The 13,614-nt window shown below is 41.3% G+C and overlaps 1 protein-coding gene across 1 annotated transcript; it reads right to left on the bottom strand.

Annotated features, from left to right (window-relative positions):
• Window positions 1–471: 471 nt before the first annotated feature.
• Window positions 472–7,173, bottom strand: aoc2 (amine oxidase copper containing 2; the record flags this gene model as incomplete). The annotated part of the gene is made up of 7 exons (XM_080446931.1): window positions 6,354–7,173; window positions 3,762–3,968; window positions 2,849–3,491; window positions 2,148–2,266; window positions 1,513–1,679; window positions 1,208–1,340; window positions 472–756 (listed from the first exon to the last, which is right to left on the bottom strand). The coding sequence occupies exons 1-7, from the start codon at window positions 7,071–7,073 to the stop codon at window positions 472–474; spliced, it is 2,274 nt and encodes a 757-aa protein (XP_080303057.1). The 5' UTR covers window positions 7,074–7,173.
• Between the last annotated feature and the right edge of the window lie 6,441 nt (window positions 7,174–13,614).

Raw genomic sequence — 13,614 nt, forward strand, 5'->3', positions numbered from 1 at the left:
AAGATGAACATAGTAAAGCTAAATCATGCACATGTGTTACTAAGACACCAGTCCAACACACACCGTCTCCAAAGGGTCTAATTCATTGGTTTCCAAATGTTTTCAGCTGAGACCCAGAAGATACATTTGGTGTCACAAAAGCACTATAGTGAATGAAAATAGCTGATCTACAAGCTCACAACGCGTCGCAACACAACACGTTGTGAGCTTGTAGATCAGCTTTTTTCACTATCATTTTTGCTGTTGAAAAATTCTGAAATTCTTTGGGAAAATAATTGCCCTTTTTTTAAAAATAGGAAATTCTGATTTTATATATTATTTTCTGAAAATCTTTTGAAATAATAATGAAAACAAATCAAGAAAGGCAAAACAATATACCCACGACCCATAAAAAGTGGTCGGCGACCCAACAATATAGGTCATGAACCAGTGTTTGCGATACACTAGTCTATTTGACAAAAGAAAGGAGAATCACTCCTCAAACTTCATGGCTCCCGCAAAGCCATCATAGGTGAAGGGTTCAAGCACGGGGCTGCAGGTCTCTTTAGCAAGGCATGCCATCCTGTTGTTGTCACAGCTCTGCTCGGTCCCGGGGCCGACGTACACCGAATCAGGAGAATGGATGGACGGGTCCTCGTCAAAGTAGTTGTGGGGGCGCAGGATAACCCCGCCCCCGTTGCCCACGGTTACCGTGTTGGGGATGTCCTCAGCATGTGGGATGTGGAGGAAGCCAGTGGTTACCCAGGCAACCAGGTCCTGAAAAAGGAACATGCAAAACAAATACCAAGATCATGTTGAATGATTTCCTACATACTTATAGGATTATGTTTTCGACCTGTTTGTGTTTCTGTCCACGGCTAATCTCGCAAACCACTCTCCCGATCAGTGCCAAACGCGTTGTACATGCTGCCAGTAGGCCAATGAATCAAATCAAATATGTTGATGACTGACATCATAGTACTGACGTCATGTGGCCAGTCTATGCTGTCAGTGATCTATGACAACCCCCCCCCCCCCTCTTATGACTTCCATTATAACATTTAAGTTAAATATTTCAAAAAGTATAAAACTTGAAGAGATAAATTTGGTCGGTCCACACACACACACACACACACACACACACACACACACACACACACACACACACACACACACACACACACACACACACACACACACACACAAACAAACACAAACACAGACTGACCTCGTTGTCGATGCTTTCATTGTCTTCAATGTACTTGCTGAAGTCCACAGCTGGTGTCCACATGTTGTTCTGACTGTAAAGACTGCTGCTGGTCTGCTCCAAGTCCTTATGTTTAGTGATGGCTACCTTATACCTGAATAGAGATAAAGACTGGTTATGTTAATTTTCGGCTCCATGTGGCTTTAACAATAAAGGCAAAAGAAAGTACATACACTATTTATACAGCGTCAATTTGAAATAGAATTACATTTCCAATTATATGCCACCATGAGTTTTGGACCAAGCAGGGGACCCTGTCCTCTCACCTAGCCCAGGACATAGACCTCTCCTCAGGCTCGCTCTCTGGCAGGTGGTCCCCGGTGAAGCTGATCACTTGAAGCCGGTAGGAGCGATTGTGTCCCCAGCGGTTGGTCTGGTTGCTGGCAATGTGGAGGTAGCGAGGGGTCTTGGTGTCGTAACGCAGGGCTGCTTCCTATGAAGTGACTCATTGTCAGAATTGGGGTATTTGACACAGTGTGATATTGTGTAAGTGCCACTAATGCCTGGCCATCACTAACGAATATATAGACTTGAGTGCATTGCAAGTATGTTACAAAATGTAATAGCCACACAACATAATGTATTATATTGGTTGACCTATTTACTGTAGCTAGTGCCCAGACCATGCAAATGTTTCAAATAACTCAACACAGTCAATACAGTATGCAAGCCCACTAAAATGTTGTCATGTGTCATTTACTTGTCCACAAAGAAGACATTTCCTTAAGAATAATCATTATGGAATATTATACAAGTTAGAATTTAAAAAAAAAGAAAAAAAAAAAGAATCAGCACAGTCATTGAACCTACATTTCCTGTATTTCCCATTCAATGTCACACAGTCTAATGTAGCATTTTGTGCTGTGAAAAACTATTATTTGAGTTAACAGTGACAGTTGACCTGTTCTGTGTTGATCTGTTTCTCTACCAGCTGAGGCACCATGGCATAACGTTCAGGCATCCAGGGCAGAGACGTGTTGACATACTGCATGTCTTTGGTCTGGAACACATTCTTCACTCCTGGAGAACACCAAACACAAAAATGCCTTATTTATGTACACATAAAAGTTAACTGTGGTGAATAATTTCAACCAAGATGGATTTATATAATATGTTGGAATTGAGCATAATCCCATTACCCAATCCAACCCAAAGGTGGGTACTGCATTTGATAGATTTATTATCACGTGTGGTAAATTGGATTCTCACTTCAAAGGCATCATCCCTTAGTTCCAGCTCAGTCCTAACGGCCATCCCATTCTATCTATTCTGTGAACCATCAAAGGTTGCCGTTTTCCACTCTGTTTTGGTTGTGACTGAGAAACTATATGTTTGAAATGTTGAGTTCCTTCCACAGCAAGGATGCTCTCAGTGACAGAGGCACATGAGGGCATATTAGCTTGTCTGATTGCTCAGACAGACCTTGAACTGATAATAAGTTTATCATCCACGGCAGGTAAAGGTTATATATATATATATATATATATATATATATATATATATATATATATATATATATATATATATATATATACATATATATATATAAAATTAACACTATTCAACCCATGACCTACAGGTTTGTCTGTCTAAGCTACTCACCCAGCACATCCAGATCCACTTTGAAGTTAATGAAGTGGGTGTGAATGTTCCCCAGGACATTCTTCGCCACCTGGTGTCCATATTTCAGGCTGCCCTCCACCAGGTAGGAAGAAGAGATGTAGCCGGTGGCGTGCACCTTGGTCTCCACCGAGCCGCTCTGGTAGAAGATGAAATCCCACATGTAGTCATAGTTCCCAATAGCCGTGATGGTCCTGAACACCAAGGCGCTGTTCACCATACCTCCGTAGCTGTTGTGGAAAAAATCAGAGTAGTGCCTACGGAGAGGCTGGCCAACGTTGTGCTCGAAGATGCAAATGGAGTTCTTGAACCTCACGGGTTCGTGGATGTCGATGTAGCGGTATGTGTCGACGTACGTGGCCGAGTAGGGGCAATCCACCCCGCGGACGAGTTCGTGCGCGAAGCGGCCGATGCCGATGCTCGAGTCCAAGAACTTGGTCATCATCATGCCGGGTGTCGCCGAACCGTACACCGACATGGCCTCCTGCACGCTCAGCTCGTACACGATCCTCTCGCCCCGGAAGCGCACGTCGAACACCCTCATGCCGGTGAGCGAGCTCAGGCCGAAGGCGAAGCTCCAGTCGAGGTAGAGAACGTGGTTGTTCTTGACGCTGAAGCGTTTCCCCTGATTGATTGATTAATTGATTGATTGAATACTTTATTAACAGTTTGCAAAAAAAAGCACAGAACGTACAGTTCAATACAAAAGGATGCTAAAAGGATTAAACCCAAGAAAGCACTGTGGCTTGTTTCCATTGGGGTCCATGTGTATTCAATTTATCGAAACATTTAATGACAGACAAATATACAATACTATGCAAAAACATCATATAGATGAGTAGTAATCAAAAAGAAAAATATGTACAGTAAACAGTAAACAGTTAAGTTACAGTACCTCTGCGTAATGCTGCTGGGGACTCAGCTGCAGTGGCTTATGTCGCGGTTTCAGCGATGAGTAATCGCGCGTTTCCATGTAAGTGATTTTCTCCACTGTACCGTTGTCGTACTGTCGTTTCAGATCCTCTATCGAATCGAAGTATTTGCCATTGTACATCACCTTCTCCACGCTCCAGCGGGACCTGTTGAGGTGTTGGTGGTTGACCTGCAGCACCAGTGGTGGAAAAAGTACTCACATTTATTATTTAAAACGTATAAATATCACAATGTAGAAATACTCAGTAACACTTGCTCATGAGGGGTATGTAATTAACGATTAAATAACGCTTAATTAACTAATACATTATTTAAGCATTAATTAATCATAAATTCATCATGAATTCCTTGTCATTCATCATGAATTCCTTGTCATTCATCATGAACTCCTTGTCATTCATCATGAATTCCTTGTCCTTCATCATCAATTAATGTTTAAGTAACTATCATTAGTTATGAATTCATATGCGACCATATTATGGGCCACAGGTGCCGTGTTTGTAGATCTGCTTTTATCGGTCAGTTTTATGTCCAGGATGAGTGCTCATAGGTGGGTAGGATTAGTGAGGAGTCCAAAGATCTAGTAATTAACTAATAAGTAATTGTTAATCAACCAGCAGTTAATGATTAAATTGATGTGACTTTCTCTGTCCTCCAAAGATCTAGTAACTAACTAATAAGTAATTGTGAATTAACTAGTAGTTCATGATAAAAATGTTGTGACTTTATTAGAGGAGACAAGTAAGGATGACAAATTACCCACCTGGGGGTCCCCCTGGGACCACCGGGCCTATCCAGTGAGCCAGTCCAACTTGGGAGACCCCCATGCACCACATGGAACTTTTGGAACAGCCAGTATCAGACTCGAGTCTCCTCACTAATCCTACCCGCCTATGAGCACTTATCCTGGGCATAGAACTGACCGATAAAAGCAGATCTACAAACACACCACCTGTGGTCCATATGGTCGCATATGAATTCATGTATTAAGTAACTGTGGAATAACATGCTTAACTAATGATATATTACTTTGGTTAAGTAATAGAAGATGATAAGTAGAATGTTCATCTTTTATTTTTATCATTTGTATGTTTGGAGTGTTATTAAAGAATTGTCTCGTCATTATAGATACAGTTCACAATCACATAGTTCTTTATCTTATTTGAGTTTTCCAATAGTGTAACTCTGTGTCAGTATGACCTTAAACCTAAACTGTGTTTATCAACATGAGATGAGATCATATTATTGCAGCCTTATGCTTTCCAGGTGCCTGGTACGGAAAGATCACATGCAGGGCCCCTTTCTCTCTATAATGAGGTATCAAGCTCTCTCTCTCCCTCCCTTGAGGGGAGTGACATACTGACTGTATGTAAACTGTTGCTTAAATTTACTCTGTATGTATCAGAATGCATTCTCCTAACTTTAACTGAGTATTTCAGACTCAAGATTTTCCTAGCAGAAGACAAGGAATTCATGATGAACTAGAAAAAGTGCCCTTCAAAGCACAGGTCTCTAGTGGAATGTCTCTAGTGGCCTAGTGGGAATGTGCGTGCAAATTTCACAGAAATCGCACGCTGCGTTTATGATTTGAGGCATTTTGTTCAAAACGGACCTATCCTGCAAACTTTGGAAGCCAATGTTAGCCAATTAGCATGGAATATAAAATGGAATAATATACGGACACATCCATCTTGATCACACGACTATAGAGATACTGTGTACCTATTTGCGTGATTTTTGGACAGAATCTGAAGGAGTAATAGCAAAAAAATTGTTTTACAAAAGTCAGCCTCTTGGTTGTGCTATAGAAGTCCTATCTAAAGCATTTGGGGCAGAGGTTCAGCTTTGGTATCCAGGGTGTGTGTGTGCACAGTTTCGCAGCAAATGGGCCAACAGTGCCGGAGATTAGCTGCTCACAGACAGATGGACACACGGACGGATGGACGGACAGACAGGGTGCAAAACAGTCTCGGCCATGCCTTTCGGCCTGGCGGAGACAATAAATGATGATTTAATGCATTAGTTAATCATGAATTAAGCGTTAAATTAAGCGTTAATAACGTGTATGAATTTACCCCTTATGAGCAAGTGTTACCAAATTCTGTTATTTGGTAAGTAAAATTCCAGGAATTCTAAATTGACTTGAGTAAAAGTAGGCCTACAAAAGTATTGGCATCGAAATGTAGCCTACTTAAAGCACCAAAAGTAGAAACATTATGCAGAATGTCACATTTCATAAGTTTTCAAATGTATAAAATGTTTAGAAAATAGCAAGCTCTGAATGCCTGGCATCATGAGGCATTGTGTCGTAGATCGGCTATTTTCAAATGGCCGAAATAGATAGGGCTGAAGGGTTAATGTTTTGTAATAATAATCAAAGTTTTCAAATAATTGTAGTGGAGTAAAAAGTACAACATGCCTCTGAGATGTAGTGGAGACTAGAAGTAGGCTACTGAAATTGGAGATACTTCAGTAAAGTAAAAACACCTCAACATTGTACCTATAAGTACCATACTTGAGTAAATGCACTTAGTTACTTTTACACAACACTGACCTGCACTTCCAACCCGACCGGGTTAATGTACATCCCAGCCACGTCTCTGCAGAAAGAGACCCACGTGATCCTGTCTCCAGATCGCACCCCGCGGGGCATCTGCTCGAACGGACTCAGCTTCTTGTTCATGTCCGCGTCGAAACTCTCCTTCAAGAGTTTACCGAGCTTCGAGAACACCTCGCTCTCCAGAAAGACGAACATCTGCGCGTATTCCCCAATGGTGACCGTGCGCGCGGAGATGGGCAGATCGGCGACGTGGTACCTCTCCTGGGTGACATCTCTGTGGTAGGACGGCTTGGGAAGAGGTCCCACCACGTACTCCTTGATGAGACCCTTTGAGCCGTAGAAGACCACCGCGGTCGCCTCTCTCGTCGGCTCCTTGCTGTCTTTGACGTCCAGGTAGCGCAGCGCCTCTGCCTTCTTGGGCAGAGAGAGGTCTATGAGGAACAAAAAGTTATCCGAGGGTTTTGCGAGCGGATCCTTGATTATGTTCAGGTCTTTCTGACCGAGCATGTAGTCCCGGACCTGCAGGTACTCCTCCCGGGTGAGGTCAGCGAACACCCGGCTACGCTCGTCATGTTTCCCATGCGGGGGGCGCGACGACTTGCCGACGCATTTGGGAACCTTGTTGTTGCCTGAGCTGATGCAGATCAGGACTATGTTAAGTATTACAGAGATGAGGACGAAGAGAATGAGCGCCCATTTCAGTAAAGAATTCATCCCTGCCCAGAGCTACCATTCCACACCACGCACAGAAGAGAGGAGAGGGAGGGGAGAGAGATGCACCCTGCAGGCCACAAGCCAGTGGTCAAAATAATTTGGGAAGAAGAGACCCACCCCAAATGTCTCTAGTCTACATCCTCTAAACACCCTGGTCCCTGCCCCTCTCAACGCCCCTCAGAAATGCATTCTTTCCCAGTATCTGAAACCAAAAAAACTCATGCTGGCTTTTTCATCAAATAAAAAAATTAAAAAATCTGACCATAGGCTACTTAAAGGTAGGGTAAGTGATTTACTTTGGTTAAAATTGTGTTAAATAGCTCTATATTCTGATAGTAGGCCTACTCATTGCTATAGAGTGTTTGTTCAGTAAAAGGAGTCTCCCAGGTCTCTCCAGCTCTTTATTAAACAGAAAATGCATTTTCAGTGCTCTCTCCTGATTGGTTTAAATTTTGTCACCTACCTGAAAATGTACTGTATTCTGTTTACTATAGAGCTGGATAGACCCCGAACAAACACTCTGTAGCAATGATTACTCAGAATATAGTACTTTAACCTTTTTTACAAAAAATATATATATCACTTACCCTACCTTTAACAAACACAAGTGTAGGCCTATGGGCTACACAGCAAAATCTTATTAGGAAAGTTTAAGAAATTACTCATACCGGACAATATAATTTCAAAGTTACAATATAGCTATAACTCCATGTGATCAATCAGCTTCATCTTCCTCCAGTGGTCCTGTGGTCTATCACTGTATGAAGTTTCAGAAAAATTTGCATGGCCTTTGGGGCTAAATGGCAAATCTCTATACCACAACCATTTTGTTTTATAGGCCAATAAGGGCTGCAGCATGCTTATGTCTGCTGCTAAGCATGCAAAGTGGTGATGTTACGTGAAAGCATCCATGCATTCCTTGCCTTTCTCTGAAAAGCCACAATCTCATCAATATTCACTGGCTCATGGAGGTTTCATTTTTTGACGTACACATTTTTGTTATGCTGGGATTGTACGTAATTGATCTAAGTGTTTTTCATAAAACTCTAAATGACCGAAAAGTAGGCAGAGCTTTGAGGAAAATGTGTTCCTCATGAGGCATAATGTGTAAATAATTTAATGGCTGCAGTCAAACAGAGCTTGAGTTATGCCTGTTTTACTTTCAACGCTGTTTGGTATGATCCTGGCTTCTTAATCTGTGTTTACACAGGAGGCGAAGCTTCACCCGAGTTGGTATCGTTCAACTTCAGCCAAGATGAGAAAGAGCAAATTTTGCTCTTTTGTGTCATGCGTGACGCAATGTTCTCCTCATGTGTGCCGCCCGATGCAACGTCACGTTAGCGCCTTTGCACTGACTTTGTATGCAAGGCCTACAGATTTTGTCCAAACATCACGCAAATCGTCAAAACGTGGAAGAGCCAAGGGGCCTCCAGATGATTTGCTTATTGTGCAATATTGTTTCTCACTGTACAGTAAGTTACAATTTAATGACTTTTAAGACCTTTTTAATACCAAATTGGCCAAATTGTCAAATAATACGTAAGAAAGAGGCAAGCATGCTGATTGGCTATTGGCATCTAAAGTTTGCAGGAGTGGCTCGTTTTGAACAAAAAGCCTCAAATCATGAACACTGCTTCCGATTGCAAACACAAAACTATATTCTACACTCACCTCTATAATGACTGATTTCCAAACATTGCTGGCCCACAATAACCTACCTGACCTGGCGGAGACCTGTGCTCCAAGGGGCACTTTCTCTAGTTAACACTCAGGCTTTACTGTGTGAAAAACGAATCTAAGCGGATAGCCACAAATATCAACCTATTTGACCTAAGGTGACACAAATCTCTCACTCCATTTCCTTCTCATTCATAGGCTACTCTCTCACACTCACTAATTTGGACGCACGGGTCCAGAACAACAACAATGGACGGAGAAGTTGTTTTTTCTCTAGTTCTGTGGGGTTGCAGGGAAAACAGTCGTTATCTTGATTGGGTTGCCGTCGCCCACTGTGTCCTTAATTGTTCGCCGTTGGGAGTATCTTTTTTCCTTTCCCCAGTTCAGGCGTAGGGCCAGCATTCTCTCTGTTAGGTTTTGATGTAAGTGAGTAGCCATGGGAGTTTTTGCCAGACCTAGTAGGGAACAACGAACAAACACTTAATCAGGTTTACATCTCACATATTCTCTTGCAGTTTACGAACAGCCTGTAAAAGGAGACAAAGTAGGCCTACAGTAACATCTGGATGAAAGTTGAATCAAAAAATGTAGGCAATTTGTGCAGCTGCTTAATAGCAGTAAATTATTGAGAATAAGTAAGTAAGCATCCTTGCTCACTACCATAAACATGTATTAGTGTGCATTCCCAATTCACACTCTCCCACCTCATTAGCTTGTGACCTACAGGTTAATTTAATTTGTAGTCAACCACACCTAAACAATTAACATCACACTGCTTGATTTGGAATATTTGCTTTTAAACTTACATTGTTTATATTAAGTGCACACATGTTGTTAACATTGTAGGGTTCGTTACACAGGCAATTGTTTGTTATATTAATCATTTGTATATGTCTTGCATGGGGAGGTCCCTTCCGGTTGGAGCAAAAGGCATATCTGAGGGGGAAATGGCAGATCTACAAGCTCACAACATGTTGTATTTTGATGCGATGTGTGCATGTACTGTAGATCTGCTATTTTTGCTGAACGTTCGCCCCAGAATAGGGATGGTATGGGTTCATGTGGTTAAATCCTGGAGCCAGCACTGGCCCAAACCATTGTGCTACCATGTCATCAGGGGATTTTGGTTTAGCTCCTTTTGCTTTGTATACAGTTGCAATTGGTGCCTATCTTTTTTACCCCTTGTGTGTTAGCCAAGCCACTATATATGCTCCCCATGTGTCATAGTGTTAGGTTCAGTTAACACAATGTTTAGTTGAGGTTATGTAGAGTAGAGTTCTGTTGACCTCTTTTTATAGTCCTAGTTATGAAGTTCTGGCTTTATAATGTTTTTAGTACATAAAAACCCAGGTTTCCACCTACAACTGCTAATTACTCACTGCTTCATCCCTAGTAGTTAACATTTTAAAACACAAAACACAATTTCCATCACGCCTATCTGTTGCTACTACTTGTACTACTACTACGTCTTGTCTCTTTGTCAAGTTTTTGCATTTCACACTGTGTGTGTGTGTGTGTGTGTGCGTGTGTGCGTGTGTGCGTGCGTGCGTGCGTGCGTGCGTGCGTGCGTGCGTGCGTGCGTGCGTGCGTGCGTGCGTGCGTGCGTGCGTGGTGTGTGTGTGTGTGTGCGCGCGTGGCCGCGTGCAGAGTGAAGGCACACAATGTACACAATAAGACAATAAGATAGCCAAAGAGAATAGGCTACCAACTGTGGTATCCATTTACTGAACTGATAACTGAATGAAATGTATGCCAGCAGTAACAATATACCTACAGTATTAGTATCATACATGAGTTTCTCTCTCTCCCTGTGTTACCTCAGATTATCATTTCTCCTGGAATGGACAAAGCCTCTTCTATTGCTTGGTGATGTAAGGTGACCTGATAATGACCGACCTGGCTGTCGTAAATATTGTCATAAATATTTGAAAGTGAGTTGAGAGGTAGAAGAGGGCTGTTAACTCTCCAAGATTTTTGTGTCCAATATACACACCACCCACGTACACAGCAACAAGGACCTGGACATTTGTGTTTACAGATCCGGATGGAATGGATAGAAGTTCTGCTGATGCACACACGCATGTACGAACACACATGCACAGAGGCACGCACACGCACACACACACACACACACACACACACACACACACACACACACACACACACACACACACACACACACACACACACACACACACACACACACACACACACATACGTCTGGTCTCACTTAAGCATTATAAATGGCTGTTTACATTGACCTCAGTCGCTCCATACATTCCAGAGGTTCTGGGATGACTGCAGTGTCAGCCTCATGACCAGCTGCTCATAGAAAGATAAAGTTCTTTATGGTGATTCTTCTTTGAGTGAGACACAGAGCGAGAGAGAGAGAGAGAGAGAGAGAGAGAGAGAGAGAGAGAGAGAGAGAGAGAGAGGGGGAGAGAGAGGGGGGGAGAGAGAGAGAGAGAGAGAGAGAGAGAGAGAGAGAGAGAGACAGATCTACCAACTTTATTTCCTTGTATATATATGTGTTATGTACAAGGAAAGTAAATGTTACCGCCCTAAAGTCTCTGCATAGGTTCTGCGATGGTGTTTTTGTTTTTAAATTTCAGAATTGTTTTCGCCGACGTTTAGCCCATTCATTGGATTTAGATGTCACCAGATGTATCAGTTGTCAGAGATCTCTGATCGTCTCATTACACAAGACTAGAGACAACCCAACATTAAACAGTTGACAGCAGAAGCAGAACAACATACAGTATATGGTTCAAGTGGGTGCAATAAAAATGTTGCGTTTTTTCATTTTGTTTAGCCAACTTGAACCAAAGCTTGTTCTTCAGAGTTACACAATTGATTGAACAACCATCAGACCAAAGTTGTTTCTGGAACCATTTATTCTAATAGTTCTAAAAACCCATAACCACTTAAAACCTATATAATTCATCAACAGCTCATTTTTCTCTCTACGCAAAATAATTTTGGCGAAAATAGCCAATCTACAAGCTCACAATGCGTCGCAATGCGACACATTGTAGATGTAGATCTGCTATTTTCAGCGATCCCAAAATTATGAGGTTTAAGTGGTTAAAGGTGCCTCAAAGAACCATAAAAAATATATATTTGACCCCCCCCCAACCATTTTCTATCTTCCCTCCTCCACTGACTCTTCCATCGACCCTCCATTCCTCATCAACAAACTTTTATGGTGTGTTCTCCTTGGTGATTTACTCAAGTATACACACAGTTGAGATGGCGAAAAAGCGAGAGAGGGGTAGAGGCAAAGAGAGTAAGGTAGGATGGTAGTATGAGGTGAAGGGATGAGGAGGATTTAGGATTTTTGCGAGGTTGACGCCCAACAAGTCTCATAAGCAGATTCAAAGCCATAATATTGCAAGTGCATGAAATGAAAGTTATTGGTTGGTGCTGTCTCCACTCCCTCTGCAGAGCACAGAACCACAAGAGGTGAAGAGAAGTTTTTGCATTTCACACTGGGACATGCACTTGCATTGACCGTAGAGTTAGTATCTTATGACGAACAAGCAGTGTGGACAAACAAGCCAGGGTTATTGTGCTGTCAATGTGTCAATTCCCACCAAGTGCACCAACACATCGATCAACGTGTTAAGTTTTCGGTGTTGGCCAGGTTATTGCATGGGTGAAATAGGCTCTCTCCCTCCCACTCTCACTCTAAGATAAGATAAGATAAGATAAGATAAGATAAGATAACTGGTTGAGAGGCATTGTTAGTGATCCTTATGTAACAGTCTTCTTAACTACTGGACCACCCAGATGGATAAACATCACATAATGTGGAAATAAAAACAAGGATGTAATTATAGTTTCTTCTTCTTTGTGGCCTGGCATTTAGTACTAAGTTGTACATGTGAACCTATACATACATACATAATAATAATAATAATAATAATAATAATAATAATAATAATAATAATAATAATAATAATAATAATAATAATAATAATAATAATAATAATAATAATAATAATAAATGTAATAATAATAATAATAATAATACAACTTTATTTATAGCACCTCTCAAAACTGGGTTACAAAGTGCTTCACAAAGAAAACAAGAAAACAAAACAAAACAGAACAGAACAAGGAAAAACAATGCAGGAATGCACATGCACATACCACTTTCATGCCGGTGCAGAACCATGCAGGAGACTAGAATCCTCGACTATGGGCATTAAGTGGGTTTTAATGAGCTATTTAAACCGGGGGACAGACTCAGAGAGCCTGATCTCCAGGGGCAGGGCATTCCAAAGTGTAGGGGCCCTGAAGGCAAAGGCCATGCGACCTTTTGAATTTAACTGACCTTTTGGAATGGTGCTTGGTTTGAGGATCTCTACATGTGTTTATGTACAGAAAATGGGAGATTAAGATGAACTAAATGTAGGCTAATATTCATTATTTATTTTCCCATTTTTGATTCAGAGCGCAGTAGTAGCAAGTAGGAAACTGGAAAATAAGCCTTAAGTTGTGTTTTTTCATGTTGGTTTTGGAAATTAATATTGGAAAAACAAGTGTTTTTTTCATTTCATAATAATAATAATAATAATAATTTAAATGAATAAATGAATTGTACACAGATGTACTAATCTCAAAGAATTTGCAAATGTACTCAATAGAGATAGCACATAGAATCCCCTTTATTGATAGAAACATGTAATGTCTGACCTGGTAGCAAATAGCTTTATTTGTATACTGAATAGGCCTTAGAAAAGGTTCCAAACAGAAAATCAAAACAAGCAAGTAATAAACCGTAAACAACAAAGGATTGTACGCAGATCACAAAGGGTTAATAGTTTATATTTATCCCACAAGTAACTGCACTCACGCAGTT

Source organism: Gymnoscopelus braueri (assembly GCF_963280865.1).
Source record: "Gymnoscopelus braueri genome assembly, chromosome: 13".
Classification (NCBI taxonomy): Eukaryota; Metazoa; Chordata; class Actinopteri; order Myctophiformes; family Myctophidae; genus Gymnoscopelus; species Gymnoscopelus braueri.